We start from the raw sequence: 17,973 nt of genomic DNA, 5'->3' as shown, positions 1-17,973 counted from the left end.
TAATAGATGTAGAAAATGCTTTTGAGAAATCCCATTATCCTTTCATGATAAAAACCCTCAACGAACTAGGCATTAAAAATATATATCAAAATAATAAAAGACATCTATGATAAACCCATAGCCAACATCATACTGAATGGGCAAAAGCTGGAAGCATTTTTCTTAAGAACTGGAACAAAACAAGGATGCTCATCCTCACCACTCCTATTCGACATAGTACTGGTAGTCCTACTTAGAGCATTTGGGCAAAAGAAAGAACTATAAAGCATCCAAATAGGAAAAGAAGTCAAATTACCTCTCTTCACTAACGATATGATTCTATGCCTAGAAAACCCCGCAGACTCTGCCAAATGGCTTACAGACCTGATAAATGACTTCAGTAATGTTTCAGTATACAAAATCAATGTACAAAATTCAGTAGTATTTTTATACACCAATAACATTCAAGCTGAGAGTTGAATCAAGAATGCAATCTCATTTACGATAGCCACAAACACAAAAGCAAATGTAGGACTACACTAACCAAAGATGTGAAAAATCTCTACAAGGAGAACTACAAAACACTGATGAAAGAAATCATAGATGACATAAAAATGAAAAAAAAAATCCATGCTCATGGATTGGAAGAATAGATATTGTTATAATAGCCATACTATCCAAAACTATCTGTAGATTCAAAGCTATTTCTGTCAAATTACCAATGTCGTTTTTCACAGAATTAGAAAAAAACTATTCTCAAATTCACATGGAAGAAACAAAAGAGCCCAAATAGCCAAGGCAATCCTAAGCAAAAAGAACAGAGCCGGAGGTACCACATTACCTAAATTCAAACTGTACTACAAGACTGCAGTAATCATAACAGGAGGGTACTGGTACGAAAGCAGACACATAGAGCATGGGAACAGACTGGAGAACCCAGAAATAAAGTAGCATGCCTACAATGAACTGAGCTTCTACAAAGTCGACAAAAATAAGCGATGAGAAGAGAACTCCATATTCAATAAATAGCACTGGGATAACTGGATATCCACTTGACAAAAATAAGCAATGGGAAAAGGACTTCCTATTCAATAAATAGTGCTGGGATAACTGGATATCTATATGCAGAAGAATGAAACTGGGCTCCTATCTCTCACCATATATAAAAATTAACTCAAGATAGATTAAAGACTTAAACGTAAGACCTCAAACTATAAAAATTATAGGAAATGCTTTTCTGGACATTGGCCTTGGCAAAGAATTTATGACTAAGATCTCAAAAGCAATTGCAACAAAACCAAACATTGACAAGTGGGGCCTGTTAAACTTAAGAGCTTCTTCACCACAAAAGAAACTATCAACAGAGTACACAAACAACCCACAGAATGGGAGAAAATATTTGCAAACTATGTATCTGACAAAGGTCTAATATCTAGAATCCATAAGGAACCTAAATGAATCAACAAGTGAAAAACACCCTGTTAAAATGTGGGCAAAGGACTCATCTCAAAAGAAGACATACAAGTGGCCAAGAAACATATTGATACATGCTCAACATCACCAACTGTAAGATAAATGCAAATCAAAACTACAATGAGATACCATCTCACACCGGTCAGAATGGCTATTATTAAAAGGTAAAAATAGAGACCGGGTGCAGTGGCTCATGCCTACAATCCTAGCACTTTGGGAGGCCGAGGCAGGCAGATCACCTGAGGTCAGCAGTTCAAGACTAGCCTGGCCAACATGGGGAAACCCCATCTCTACAAAAAATACAAAAATTAGCCAGGCATGGTGACAGGTGCCTATAGTCCCAGCTACATGGGAGGCTGAGGCAGGAGAATTACTTGAACCTAGGAGGTGGAGGTTGCAGTGAGCTGAGATTGCACCTGGGCAACAGAGTGAAACTCGATCTGAAAAATAAATAAATAAATAAATAAATAAATAAAAGGTTAAAATAGAATATGTTGGCAGGGCTGCAGAGAAAAAAGAACACTTATACACTGTTGGTGGGAATGTAAATTAGTTCAGCCACTGGGGAAAGCAGTTTGGAGACTTCTCAAAGAACTAAAAATAGAACTACCATGCTGGGGTTGGTTGCTGGTTCTAAAAATAGAACCAAGCAATCTCATTACTGAGTATATGTCCAAAGGAAAATAAACCATTTTACCAAAAAGACACATGCACTCATATGTTCATTGCAGCACTATTCATGATAACAAAGACATGGAATCAACCTATGTGCCCATCAATGGTGGACTGAATTATGATAATGTGGTACATATACACCATGGAATACTTCACTGCCATAAAAAATGAACAAAAGTATTTCCTTTGCAGCAACATGGACGCAGCTAGAGGCCATTATCCTAAGCATATTAATGCAGTAACAGAAAATCAAATATCACATGTTTTCACTTATAAGAGGAGGATAAGCATTGAGTACACATGGACATAAATATGAGAACAAAAGTCACTGATCACTACAAGAGGGGGTAGGGAGTAGGAGGTCAATGGTTAAAGAACTACCTGTTGTATACCATGCTCACTATGTGGGTGATGCATTCAATTATAACCCAAACTGCAGCAGCACACAATATTTGCTTGTAACAATCCTGTGCGTGTACCCCCTGAATCTAAAATAAAAGTTGAATTTAAAAATAGAGACTAATAAAACAATACAAAATATCAATGAACTGTAAAATATTTTTTTTTTTTGAGATGGAGTTTTTTGTTCTTGTTGTCCAGGCTGGAGTGCAATGGTGCAATCTCGGCTCACTGCAACTTCCGCCTCCTGGGTTCAAGTGATTCTCCTGTCTCAGCCTCCTGAGTAGCTGGGATTACAGGCATGTGCCACCATGCCCAGCTAATTTTGTATTTTTAGTAGAGACAGGGTTCACCATGTTCGTCAGGCTGGTCTCGAACTCCTGACCTTGTGATCCGCCCGCCTTGGCCTCCCAAAGTGCTGGGATTACAGTCGTGAGCCACTGCATCCAGCCAATTTTTTAAACAGATAAACAAATGTAACAACTCTTTAGCTAGACTAAAAATGGAAGAGAGAAGACTCAAATAAATAAAATCAGAAAGGAAAAAGGAAACAACAAATAAGACCTCAGAAATACAAAGGATTGTTAGAGATCATTATGAACAACTATACACCAAAATATTGGAAACCTAGAAGTAGATAAATTCTTGTAAATATACAACCTATGAGGATTGAACCATGAAGAAAAAGAAAACCTGAAGAGATCAATAATGAATAATGAAATCAAAGCAGTAATAGTCTCCCATCAAAGAAAAGCCCAGCACTTGATGGATTAATTACTGATTTCTACCAAACTTTTAAGGAAGAACTAATACCAATTCTACTGAAACTATTTCAAAAAATTGAAGAGGAGGGAATTCTTCCAAACTCATTCTATAATGCCAGTATTATCCTGATACCTAAACTAAACTGATACCTAATACACATGCACAAAAATCTATAGGCCAACATTCCTCATAAACATAGATGTAAAAACCTTCGACAAAACATAATTCAATAAGACATTAAAAAGAACATTCACCATAATCAAGTGGGCTTCATCCCAAAGATGCAAAGATGGCTCAACATATACAAATCAATAAATGTGATATATCGCATCAAGAGAACCAAGGACAAAAAGCATATGATCATTTTGATACATACTGAAAAAGTATTTGGTAAAATTTAACATTCCTTCATGATAAAAACTCTTAACAAATTGGATATAGAAAGAAAATATCTCAATATGATAACAGCCATACATTACAAACCCACATGTAAGATCACACTGAAAGGGGGGAAATTGAAAGCCTTTCCACTAAGATTTGGAACAAGACAAGGATGCTCACTTTCATCACTTTTATTCAACCTAGTTCTGGAAGTCCTAGCCTGAGTGCTTAGGGAAGAAAAAGAAACAAAGGGCATCAAAATTGTAATGGAAGAAGTCAAATTATCTTTGCAGATGACATGATCTCATTTTTAGAAAAACCTAAAGACTCCACCAAAAGTTCTTGGAACTGATAAATTAATTCAATAAAGTTGCTATACACTAACAGAAATCAATCTGAAAAGCAATCAAGAAAACAATCCCATTTATAATAGCTAAAAAATACCTAAGAATAAATTTAACTAAAGAAGTGAAATAACCTGTACAAACCAATGATGAAAGAAATTGAAGACACACAAAAAATGGAAAGATATACCATGGTCTTTGATTGGAAGAACTAATACTGTTAAAATCTCTACACTACCAGAAACCATCTAAATAATTAATGTAATCCCTATCAAATTACCATTGACATTCTTCACAGAAACAGAAAAAATATCCAAAAATTTGTAGGGAACAAGAAAAGGCCCTAAATAGCTAAAGCAGTCCTGAACAAAAAGAACAAAGCTGGAGGCATCCCATTACCTGATTTCAAATTACACCACAAAGCTATCGTAATCAAAATAGCATGGTAGTGGCATAAAAACAGATGCATACACCAATAGAACAAAATAGAGAACCCAGAAGTAAATCCTTGCACTTACAGCCAACTCATTTTTGACAAAGGCATCATGAACATACAATGGGGAAAAGGACAGTTTCTTCAATAAATGATGCTGGGAAAATGAGATATCCATGTGAAGAAAAACGAAATTAAATCTTTATCTTTCATCGTGTACAAAAATCAACTGAAAATAGATTAAAGACTTAGTTATATGACCCAAAACTATGAAACTACTAGAAGAAAACGCTGGGGAAACACTACAGGATGTTGGTCTGGGCACAGGTATTTTTTGGGTGAGACCTCAAAAGCACATGCAACAAAAGCAAAAATAGACACATTTACATCAAGCTAGAAAGTTTCTGTAGAGCAAGGAAACAATCAACAAAGTGAAGAGACAACCTATAGGATGGGAGAAAATATTTGCAAACTATCCATCTGACAATAACCAGAATATATAATGAACTCAAACAACTCAATAGTAAAACCCCTCAAATAATTCAATTTAAAAATGAGCAAAATACATGAATAGACATTTCTCAAAAGAAGACAAACAAATGGCGAACAGGTATACGAAAAATGTTCAACATCTTTAGTCATCAGAGAAATGCAAATCAAAACGACATTGAGGTTATACCTTACCCAAGTTAAACTGGCTATTCTCTCAAAGACAAAGAATAAAAAAATGCTGGCAAGGATGCAGAGAAAGGGGGAATGCTCCTACACTGTTGGTGGAAATGCAAAGTAATGTAGCAATTAGGGGAAAGAGTATGGAGGGTCCTCAAAATACTAAAATAGAACTACCATATAATCTAGTAATCCTACTGCTGGGTATATTTTCAAAAGAAAAGGAATCAGTATGTAGAAGTGATATCTGCATTCCCGTTGTTTTGTGACAATGGTCTCAATAGTTACCTAAGTGTCCATCACTGGATGAATGGATAAAGAAAATGTAGTATATATACACAATGGAATATTATGCAGTCATAAAAAGGAATGAAATACTATCATTTGCAGAAACATAGATGGAACTGAAGGTCATTATTTTAAGTGAAATAAATCAGGCATAGAAAAACATCTCATGTCCTAGCTCATATGGGGAACTAAACAGGTTGATCTAATGGAGGTAGAAAGTAGATTGGTGGTTACCAGAGGCTGGGAATAGAAGGGAGTGGGGGTGGGGAGGCGGCAAAAAAAGAAGTTGGTTGATGAGTACAAAAATACAGTTAAATAAAAGAAATAAGTTCTAGTATTTGATAGTACTGTAGTGATACAATTTGGTTGTTTGTCACCTCCAAATCTTATGTCAAAATGTGGCCCGCAGTGTTGGAGGTGAGGCCTGGTGGGAAGTGTTTGGATCAATTAGGCTTAGCACCATCCCCTTGCTGGTGAGTGAGTTCTCATGAGATCTGGTTGTTTAAAAGTGTGTGGCAGCTCACCCCTGTGTCTCTTGCCTTTGCTTTCACCATGTGATATGCTGGCTCCCTGTCACCTTCCACAATGATTAAAAGCTTCCTGAGGCCCTTACCAGAAGCAGATGCCAGCACCACACTTCTTGTGCAGCCTGCAGAACTGTGAGCCAATTAAACTGCTTTTCTTTGTAAATTACCCAGTCTCAGATACTTCTTTTATAGCAATGCAAAAATGGCCTTATACAAGTAGGGAGATTATAGTTAACAATAATTTATCGTATATTTCAAGATAGCTAGAGGAGAAGAATTGTAATGTTTCCAACACAAAGAAAAGACGAATGTTTGAGGTGATGGATATCCCAGTTACCCTGATTTGATCATTATGCATTGTATACATGTTTCAAAATTTCACATGTACCCCACAAATATGTATAATGATTATATATCAAGAAAAAATAAAAACAAAAACCAAAAAAGAAAGAAACTGCAAGAGCTCACTTGGGAAGGTGACACATCTATTATCATTATTAAGTCATCTCAGAACATAGGTCACAAAGCAACATGCTGATATTCTATCAGAATTGTCAAAATTATGTAGACATAGTGTGAAGAGGGTCTCGGGGCTTACCTTAAAAGAGATTTCATACTGTTCTCCTCCCCAGATTTCTAAACCTGGATCATAGCCACCCAATTCCCAAAACCATTTCCGATCCACAGCAAAGAGACCTCCAGCCATAACAGGAGACCTGTGAAATGAACAAAATTATCTTTAAAGGACTATGAACATTACAGACAATGGCATTTTCCTCGGGAAAAAAGTAAAATTCAAGATATGTTTTAGTGGTCAGCTGTGTGGAAATTTTCAGCACTGGTTTTCTGTAAGTGGATATAGGGTTCTCATTGGGTCTCTCACTGAAGTGGACATGGATGGGGAGGGAGAAGAATTCTTGTAAGCATTAAATATTTGCAGTTCAGGTTTTAATGCAACAATTGCCCTGCAGAGCCACATTTGCTCCACTTGTTTATCACTAGTGAGAAATATTACTACATGAGTAATAATGGCCCATAAAATGAGAAATGTCACTCAATTTTATGGTTTTTCCTGAAACTAAAGGGATCTTATACTATCAGACATATGAAAGTATTGAAAACGCTTTTCTAGACAATATCTTTGAGTAATCTCTCAGTACGCATTCACCAAGCATCTACTATGAACAGGTCATGTCCAGTTTACAAACTACAGATCGGCAGGTTAGAATAAAATAAGAAACCAGAATTAGTTGTTTAATGTGCCAAAGTTAAAATTTAAACTAAGTCTTTTCATTTTATACTATTCTTTTTAGGTCTTCTCTGCCTAAGAAATATTAATTTTGATTAAATAATAATTTCAAGTATTCCACTTCTGCTAGGATGCATTTCAGTCATGTAATATGATAATTATAACCACTTGGTGGGCCCTGCCCTAAATATTTTTGCAGTTCAAAGGTGCTCTTGTTCATTTTTTTTTTTGGACTGCTCACTATGTGCTGGTCTAAAGGATAAAATCTATACCTAATTACCTTGATCGATCCTCACAACAACCCTGTGAACAACTTCCCTATGCATACGGTTTGAGGAATCACGCAGAAGAGGTGGAATGTTGCCCAAGGCTGAGGCTAGTGTGTGGTGAGGCTGCGCAAGGGCTCTTCACCACAACACTGTTTCTGTTTCAATGTTCGGAGGCAAAAAGAGATAACTATATACAAATGGATATGAAACAGAGAACACCCTTATGCAGATCAAGCAAATCGATAAAAACACATAATTGAAGTGACAGTTTTGAAAATTTTGTTGAAACAAAGGATATTTATAAATAACAGTACAACATTTCAAATGTTGATATACACAAAAAGATATGCATAACCATAGTAGACACCAATTTATTGAACAACTGAGAACTTAGTCTTGGTAATGCTTTATGAGGCCCTTGGGGAACATAAACCTGAATCTGTCTAAGTGTATTATATATTTCAAAGAGTTTGCATGCTAAGATGGTACTTGATTTAATTACTTCAATCTAGGAATTGTTTTGAAGTTGTAGGCTTTATGCAGATGAAGAGATTACAAGACTGGAAGAGAGATTTAGGTTTTTCTCCGGGAAAGTGGGCAGAATTCAGAAAATAATATAAAGACACTCTCATGTAATTTTTTGTTTGTAATAAAAATCCTAGAATCATATGTACCTTACTTTATCCCTCTCTCTAGCAGCCTGATCTTTTCCCATTTTTCACCCACTGAATTTCAGAGTGGAATTACAACTGAAGCTGCAACAAACTAGGATTGTAACATTTATCGAGTGCAGTTCCCCAAAGAACACTTTACCAATTGTAAGCATTACTTCTGCAAGTGTTGGTTATAAGTAGTCAGAAATTCTCAGTCTTATTTAATCTGAACTGCAAATAGAAAGGTCCCAAGTCATACAAACATATTCTCATTTGTGTAAAACATGAGACAAAGGGCACCAAAACTTACACTGTGCACAATGAATCTCAAAACTAGAACCACCATAGATACAGTGTTAAAGATATTGGGCAAGAAAAATTCTAAATTGAGTTTTTATTACAAATTGTCAGAAACACAATAATCTTGTTTTCTTAACGAGTTTATAAAAAACCCATGCAGTGTATCTTAGGTTATTTTAGACATATAATAACATAAATTCAAATGGATCTTCTGTACCTTTATTGATGTTCCTACAAAGACCTAAATAAATTGGTATCTCCTGTCCTGATTGGTGTGAATGACAGGTAAGAAATAAACTTTTTATTTACTGTATTTATGTGTTTACTCATATTTGTCCATGAGTTTTAAAAACAGCTTAATTGTTGTGTAATTGACATACAATTGATTGCACATATTTTAAGTGTACAGTTTGATAGGTTTTGACTTGTGTGTATCTCCGTGCAGCCGTCACTGAAAATGGACCTATTCATTATTTGTCAAAGTTTCCTCATGTCTCTTTGTAATCTCTTCTCATTTCCTTCCAACAGGCAATGACTGATCTGCTTTCCATCACTGTAGATTAGTTTGCATTTTCTACAGCTATATATACCCAGAATTATACAGTATACATTTTTTGGGGGGATCTGTCTTCTTCCATTCAATGTAACTATTTTGAGATTCGTCCATGCTGTAGCATGTATCAATGGTTCATTATTTTTAAATTGCAGAGTAGTATTCTATTTGCATGAATTTACCGCAATTGATTATCCATTCACCTGTTGATGGACGTTTGGGTTGTTCCCAGTTTGGGGCTATTACAAATGAAACTGCCATAAACTTTGTGTACTAATCTTTGTGTGGATGTGTGTTTTCATTTCTCCTGGGAATATTCCTAGAAGTGGAATAACTAGATCATATAGTAGGTATGTCTAATCTTTCAAGAAACTGCCAAACTCTTTTCCAAAGTGGCTGTATGATTTTCTATTCCTGCAAGCAGTGTTGAGTTCCATTTACTTCATGTCCTCACCAACACTTATTATGGTCAGTCTTTTGAAGTTTAGTCATGATAATAGGTGTGTAGTGGTATCTTCTTTTGGTTTTATTTTGCATTTCCATAATTATTAATAATGTTAACGTGTTTGTATCATTTCTCTTTTTTCCTAGTAAGTCTGGCTAGAGGCTTATCAATTTAATTAATCCGTTGAAAAAACTAACTTTTGGTTTCATTGATTTTCGCTATTGTTTTTCTGTTTTATATTTCATTGATTTCTCTTTAGTCTTATTAATTCTTCTGCTTACTTTGGATTTAATTTGCTCTGCTTTCCTGGTTATTTAAGGTGGAAACTGAGATAACTGATTTGTGACTTTTTTCTAATATAGGTGTTTAGTACTGTAAATCTCTTCCTACCTATTGCTTTAGCAGACTACTACAAATATAAGAATACATCATGTTCTTATTTTCATTCAGTTCAAAATATTTTTTAATTTCTCTTTTATTTTATTTTTTGACCTATATGTTATATAGAAATATATAACTTAGTTTCCAAATATTTGGGGAATTTTTTGTAGATCCTTCGGTTATTAATTTCCAATTTAATTCCATTGTGGTCAGAGAATACACTTTGTATGACTTGAATTATTTTAAATTTATTATGACATTTTAATGGCTTAGAATATGGTCTATCTTGGTAAATGTTCCATGTGTATTTGAAAAGGTTGCGTATTCTATTCCTGTTGGGTAGAGTGTTCTATAAATATTTATTAGGTCAAGTTGGTTGATACTGTTGTTCAAATCTCCTATATTCTTATTGATTTTATGTCTCCTTGATGTATCAATTACTGAAAGAGGGGTATTGAAATCTATGACTATAATTCTGGATTTGTTTATTTCTTCCTGCTATTCTGTCAGTTTTTTGCATCATGTTTCTGTAGCTCTCTTAATAGATGCATAAATGTTCAGGCTTTTTTGTTGTTTTTTTCTTGATGAATTAACTTTATTATTGCTATGAAATGACTTTTATTATCCCTAATAATATTCTTCACTCTGTCATCTATTTTGTCTTCATATTACTATAGTCACTCCAGCTTTATTTGGATTTGTGTTATCTAAATACTAGTATTTATAACTTTTTCTATATTTTTACTTTTAAACTATTTGTGTCTTTACACTTAAAATAGTTTTCTTATAGGTAACATATAGTTGCATCTTGCATGTCAACTGGGTTATTTAGATCACTTACTTTCAATATGATTATTCATGTGTTTAGGTTGAAATCTATCATCTTCCTCTTTCTCTTCTATTTGTCTCACCTGTTGTTTCTTTTCCCCATTTTTTGTCTTCTTTTTGATTAACTGAATATTTTTCATAATTTCATTTATTATCCTTTTTGACATGACAAAACTCCTTGTTTCTTCATTTTAAGTGGCTTCTTTGTTATCATAATGGTTTATGGCATATACCTTTCTTTTATCACAATTTATGTTCCAGAGATATTATGTCACTTCACATATACTATAAAAATCTTTTGAGAGTATGGCTCTATTTCTCTTCCCCCAGCCTATGCCTTTGTTACCATACATTTTACTTTTACACATGTTTTAAATCCCACATTGTATTATTATTATTTTTGTTTAATTGGCCAATTAACTTTTAAAAAGATTTAAATAATATTTTATTTTGAACACCGTTTTATATAGATGAAATTATATTATGAACACCATTTGTGTATTCTGTTGGAAATAAGTGGCCCTAAGGAAAATTGAAATTGTGATGTATTACGCACAACTGAGTTTGTGGATTGAAATTCATACTCCACCACCAAAAGAGGAGTTAACTATTGTGCAGTGTTGTACTGAAGTTAACAAGGATGACTGTTTCCCCCATACATTAACGATAAAAGATTTTAATGTGTCACATTGTTTTTTCATTAGAGGAAATGAAAAAGAGTAGTTTATTATCTTGAGCATGTTCTACCAGTCTTTCGCTTAAAATATAATATTAATTACTTGAAACTTTAGCCATAGGTTCTATTGCCTACAATCTCCCACTTGTTTATCTTCACATTGTTTGTTTTCTTGCAAAATATTCTTGCTATTTTTGTTTCCCTGAAAATGTTAACACATTGCAGTTGTGTTTTAAGGTGGCTCTGTGTCCATGTAACTTTTAACATATTAATGTACTTTATGAATATTGCTCACAATATCACAGATCAGGCTTTGAATTTTGCTACTAATACAAACCTGTTATCCATGAGATGCCTTTTAAAATTAATATGATCACGAAGCAACATGTTCTTACTGAAGATTTTTTATTCTACAGGCCATAGAAATACATGACTTTTCTGAATATTTAATGGAAATCAATTTTCTATTTTATGTTGTCTGTTAAATAAGGTAATAAATATGCTTTCCTTTTTACTTATATGGTAGACTAGTTTACTTTTCTATAGCAATTTTTATATTCTAAACTCAGCTAAATTTTAAATTAACAAGGCTATAAGGTAAAGTGTACTAAAACCATTCTTTACTTGGTATCAGGAAAACATTCTTTATGTTTTCACTTGTGAATGCATTTTTCAAAATGTGTAGTTGGTCATCTTCTCTAAACCAAGATACAGTACTTAATGCTTGTAGCCTTGAGTGACTCTTACAGTATTCTAAGGAGCTGCTGATCTTCCTGATATTCACTATTTCACATATTGACTCTTTATGCCATAAATGAAAAAAATGGTGGAGTTTAATTTAAAAAAAATTCTCTGGCTTATTCTTGCCTACTTTCTCACATTTTCAGACAACATTATTTCAAGTTTTAATGCATCTTGTATAATCTTTGGGGGTCAGAATAATAAAAAAAGACATCATATTGAAAGATAAACATACATAAAGAATTTTATTAAAAAATTTACTTACTATTAAAACTTAGGTTCAGTAAACTAAAGGAGACTACCAATTTGGCCTCTTAGAAAATAAACTGGCTCACAATTTCCATTCATTTCAATGGCCACAGTGAGCATTCCGGACATGTGGCTTGCGATGTGACTTTGATCAGCAATGAAACGGCACAGTTTCCCTCAGGACTCAGTCAATCCAAGTCAATAAACATAAAGATGAACCACATAATTTTCAATTATATAACCAGAAATCTTTAGTTTGCCCATGACTCAGAACACTTGCAGCTAAAATATAATTATTTTCAGCTAGAATTCAATTGTGGAGTAAAATGATATTTCAGGTTAAAACACTCTTTTTAAACACTTTGAAGTATGAAAGCATTGTTTACATTAGAATTTTGAAAAGGGTGGCTAAATAACTACAGATACATTCATTTGTATAATTTATGTTTAAAAATTACCATTTTTTATAATTTGCTTACTTTTTATGGTGTCACGGGATTCTATGGCGATGAGAGAGGACTACTCTCCTGGTATGCAAGGAGATGATCACTCTAGGGGCAAAGATAGAAGCTGTTCCTGGGCTGGGAGAAATGTGTCCTCTTTGGAAGACCAGGATGCAGAAGTGGAGGAAAAAATGGATTCCAATCTTAGAAGGCTGTGCTTTCTCCTGAGTCATCCATCTTGGAACTACAGATGTATAATGGGAAAAATGGCTCTGATAGCATGGGAACTGAACAAATTGTGTAAGTGAAGAGGTTTCCCACCAAGTGCCCAGGCCTGTGTCCGGAGACAGCAGTGCTGAGTAAACCGAGGCTTACTCTGTGCTCGATGGACTCTGAGGAAGTATTGAATAAGTGAGTGATCTATGTCTTAGCAGCATTACACTTCTTACTTCTTCCACTAGACTGCACCAGACTGCTGGAATTTTTATTTTTTAAACACTAATAAGAGGCAACAAAAGCAAAAATAGCAACAAACAGAGGTTTTCTGCTTTTCTTTCTGAGAAACAATAGTTAACTTGGATTGTATCCCAGGAATGAGGAGTTCTTTGACTTACCAGTAGAGGACAGACTCCCAAAGTAACAGCATTAATAAGATGGGGATCTCAGATTTGTTAAATCTGAACTAAATGGAATGCGACTCTATGTTAGATGGTAAGCATAATGATCCCAGTGAATCGTGGCTTCTGTATCCATGCCCTTGTGTGGTACACTCCTACATTGACTGGCTTGGCCAGGTGACTTGGTGTAGCCAACATCAACAAATGTGGTGCAAGCACAGGTCTTATGCATTGAGGCTTGCACCCCCTCTTACTGCTTCAGGAAGCCTGTTGGATACACGTGGCCCAGATGACAATCAGCACCAACTACCAAGTATGCGAGTGAGATAGTCTTAGATCACCCAGCTCCATTTGAACCATCAGATGCCCAGCACCCCATGAAAGACCCCAGGCACAGGGCGACCAACTGTCGTGGTTTGCTTGAGACTGATGAGTCTCCCTGGATGCTGAACTTTTAGTGCTAAAATTGGGAAAGTCCCAGGCGAACAAGATAAATTGTTTACCCTATTTAAGAGACCAACAGAACAACCATTTACTCAAGCTTTGTCTGAATTTCTGACCCTAAGAACGGTGAACCAACAAAACAGTTGCTGTTTTAAGCCACTGAGTTCTGGGATGGTTTGTGGTGTACCCATAGATGGCAGATAACAGACTTCATTTTGAGATTCAAGCTCTTAAAGGAAGATATATTAGCATTTCCATTATGCTGCTGATAGATGAAAATAGCCCTTGATAGAGACAGGCTTGTGGGTAGTTTCTTTATTTCTAAAGTCTCTCTGAAATAGGCTCATTGTTTTGGGGTCATTTTGAAAAGTTATCTGCACTCATACCCCAGGGTATATTGCAATGTATAACTGGATTTACTGGATTTCAGAGCTTCTCAAAATGAAAGTGGAAGCTGCTCCTTAAAAATAAAAAAAGCTCTCTGTTTTCCTAGATTTACAAATGCAAATGCAAATGTTTAGGAAAGAGTTAGTAGAAAAGGAATAAGGCCAACTAGTTATCCAAAAGCAGGTGGCAGAATTATGACTTCTCAGCTTTTTGGATAAGATGAGGAAGAAAACAAAATTATAAATCATGGTACAAATTTTGTGCTATTTTGTACCATGATTTATAATTCTGTTTTTATCACACACATAATGACATATAATACTGTTATGGTTTAAAAGGTTTTATAAGATTGAATATGCTTTTTGCTGCTTACTTCATATGTAGACTAGTAGACTCCTCTGTGAAAGGATATAAAGACTTGATGGAAATCTTGTGTATGTCAGTACCAATTATATAAGGCATTAAACCAAACTATAGCCATAAATATTGTGGAGGGCCTTGGTTTGATGTTTCAATTAAGTTGTTGGTTCTGAAGTGGCTCAGAATATTGCTGCCTCCATATCTTCAGTGGTTGGCACTGATCTTTACATGAGATGAAATTGAAAACTGTGGATGCCAAAGGCCTACATCAACAATATCTTAGTGGGTACAGGAGGTAAGTGGATAAGATGCTGTAAAGACTTTTTCAGTCTTAGTCTTCTGTTATGTGACCAAGATGCTTTGTCCCTCAGTTACTTTTCTGTGGTCAGAAATGTTTTGTTCTCATTTGTGTGTGTGTGTGTGTGTGTCTATGTGTGTGTGTATGTGTGTGTTTATGTATGAGCAAAGGGAGGATCTAACAACAATGGAGGGTTCCAAAATTCCCTTCCTCATTCCTACAGTGAGTGATAGATGGCTTCACCTGGTGGATAGAGCTGATCTTTCCTGCTGTTCAGTAGGTGGATGGTAAACAATCTGCTGGGGTCACCCACACTCCACTCCTAAAAATGGCAGAACACATCTTGTCTCCTTTGAAGAAATCTCCTCAAAGGTGTCTGGGGACATACAAAGTGTAAATATGATGGCTTATTTTGTTAAGTCATTTCCTGTCCATTTCTCTCTGAGGAATGAGAAGGATTGGAACCTTGGCTAAAGTATAGATTTTAGTTTCTTTTTATATTCCAAAATTATGCCCCTAGTCTAATTATCCTGCAATTCTTACTGGATTCATTCATTTCTAATTTCTAAGCGGCCTTAGATTCACATTACATAATAGGATAATGATCTTGGTAATGTTTCAATTATTAATCATTTTCTTATGCAATCTCAGTGCAAACTCACCCTGCCTGACAGGAGAAGTGAGGTTGCATTAACATTAATGGCCAGATGACAAGGGTCTTTGGGTCCATCTGTGTGATAGCAGTGCTTCAGTGTTTTGCCCATTGGATTTTCCTGGTTTTCTGAGAGTCCCCAGGGATGTGACTGTAACCCCAGGAACTAGTCTGCTCGTGCTTTTCTCCTCTGGCCCATGAAGTCACCTTGCTATGGTGCCTGTTGCCAGCCCCCTCCAGCTGGCAGCTGCTCTGCCAGCCATGGTCAGACCCTGCTGCTGGTCCCCTGGAGTGGCCTTTCTGGGGAAGGTTGCCCTGGGACCTAGGCCTAGAGCTGTGTGTCCTGTCCTAGGCTTGAGTGCTAAAGCCACACTGCGAATGCCCCGAGCTTCACAAAGTCTTTTGTCAAAACAACTCTTTCTCTTTTGAAATTCACCTTGCTCTCCACATGGGCCACCATGCAGTCTCTCAGGCCAGACAGGAGCAGACGCCATCATGTCACCTTGAGGTTCTCCTTATTGCCTTTTGCTCCTCTCCCAGTTTCCCAAATGCTCCTCTAATTCTTTAGCTTAAAAAAAATTGCCAACCACACATCTAGCGATATATGTAAATAGATGCCCCAGGGTGTCACCGGCTCACCAGCACTGTCAGTCTCTGAATCCCAGTTTGGGCTTAGCAAAGGTACCCAACTTCTCTTACATAAAACATAGATTAGATCTTATAACAATCAGGATGGGGACTCTGAAACCCTCCTGTTTCCCACCTCATTTGTCCTCAAAACATGACCTTTGCCCCTTTCTAAATCCACAATTTGGCACAGAGGGATCCCTGAGACACTGACACAATGTTGATGAGTGCACACTACTGGGCTTTAGCTTCTGTGTCCCATCTTAATTGTAGTCTGTTTCCACATTCCCTTACACTCTCCATCCAACCCTGGAAGGATCCTTTCCCATTGCTCTTCCCTCTTTAGTCTAGGCTCTTATCTCTCCCATAAACACCAACATCGAAATGTGATGTGAAATGGCAGAGCAAATCACTGACTTCATCCGTAATGGAGACTGTTAAAAGCTGAAAATACCCAGCGTAGAGTGGAGAGCCTTTCTTCTTGGATACAAATATAACTTTTCATTCATGGGATAAATGCTTGTTATTAAAATCCAAGCATGCTTGAAACTGCAGGAAAGCTTGTTTTATGCTTCATTTATTTAATACACATTTGACAGTTTCTTCTTATGAAAACATTACTCCTTCATCTTAGTAAGGAAGGCAAAATATGCTTTTTCTCTACAGCACTGATTGCAACTCAAAGGCAATTTTGGTCTCATTTCCTGACACTTTATATCAAGTAAAAATTTACTGCATGTGGCATGGATTTTTTAATACCTCTGATCAGCCCTTTACCTTTTAATAAATTTATACTGTACGTTTACACCCTGCTTAATGACCTTAATTTCTTAAAAACAAAACAACAACAAAAAAAAGGACCTGAGAAGAAGAGTTCTTAAGCAAAAAGTCTATAAGTATAACTTATCAAAAGTCTGGAAAAAAGCATCACCTTATTTGCCCCTCTAGGTCAAGCCTATCCACAAAGAAGTTTCATCTAACTCTGACAGGAGGGAAAAACAGCATCCTTGTTGTGTTCTATTTCTACCTGTCTCCCTCACGATCTACGGCAGCTTTGAAACATGTTCACAAAATCTTAAACCATTTCTGATTGAGAAGTGGGGTCTGTGTCCCTCCTTTTGAATCTGGGTGGGATTGCGGGTGCTCTGACCCATAGAGGAGATGGCAGACTTTACCCCCTGTGACTTCCGAGGTGCTTTATGAAAGACCATGTAGCTCCTGTCTTGTTTGTTGGAACATTTGATCTTTTAGCTCTGAGTCATCGTGAGAGAATTCAGCCTACATGGAAGCCACCAGCCTAGGAGGAAGCACTTAATGTTGAGAGTCTTTGTAACACATTAAGTAGCATGGCTTTGACTGGGAACTTTTGGTTGTTATTCTTTCCTCCCTCAGGGAGACTGGTGGAAGGGTCTTTCCTTGCATAAATGCAAACACAAAATTTTGTATAAAGATTCAAGGGAATTATAGATGCTCCTGGAAGGCCAATCCAAGAAAGTTTATGAATCTTGGGTTAATAATTTTAGCCAGTATGTGACTGGGTACCACTGAAGAATTTTAATCAGGAGAATAATACATGCAGATTTCTGTTTTTGATGGAGTACTTGGATGGCATAGAGAGGGTGAGCTTGAGGGTGACAACACCAGAGCACAGAGCCCCGTTAGGAGGTAATGGCAGTCCTGGAGAGATGAGGCACTTTTGCTAGTGCCGTGGAAACAAAGATAAATAGGATGAATATTTAAGAGGTAAAATTGGCAGGAGGTAGTGATTGACGGGAGAGGTGGGGTGGGATAGGCCTGTAACTAGTCAAGAAAAGAGGAAATGCAGGTGTAACAAAAACAGAAAAGATCAAGCTAACATTACAGTTTTG

The 17,973-nt window shown here is 36.1% G+C and overlaps 1 protein-coding gene across 1 annotated transcript in view; it reads right to left on the bottom strand.

The window, feature by feature from the left end:
• The window catches only part of LOC129034653 (polypeptide N-acetylgalactosaminyltransferase-like 6), a 231,123-nt gene that overhangs the window by 152,585 nt on the left and 60,565 nt on the right, over nt 1–17,973 (bottom strand). The window contains exon 3 of the mRNA XM_054484099.1: nt 6,532–6,649. Within this exon, the coding sequence (XP_054340074.1) occupies nt 6,532–6,649 (118 nt within the window). The remainder of the gene's footprint in view (nt 1–6,531; nt 6,650–17,973) is intronic.

The sequence above is a fragment of the Pongo pygmaeus genome, chromosome 3 (genome assembly GCF_028885625.2).
Source record: "Pongo pygmaeus isolate AG05252 chromosome 3, NHGRI_mPonPyg2-v2.0_pri, whole genome shotgun sequence".
Classification (NCBI taxonomy): domain Eukaryota; kingdom Metazoa; phylum Chordata; class Mammalia; order Primates; family Hominidae; genus Pongo; species Pongo pygmaeus.
This window is presented reverse-complemented; position numbering and strand designations above follow the sequence as displayed.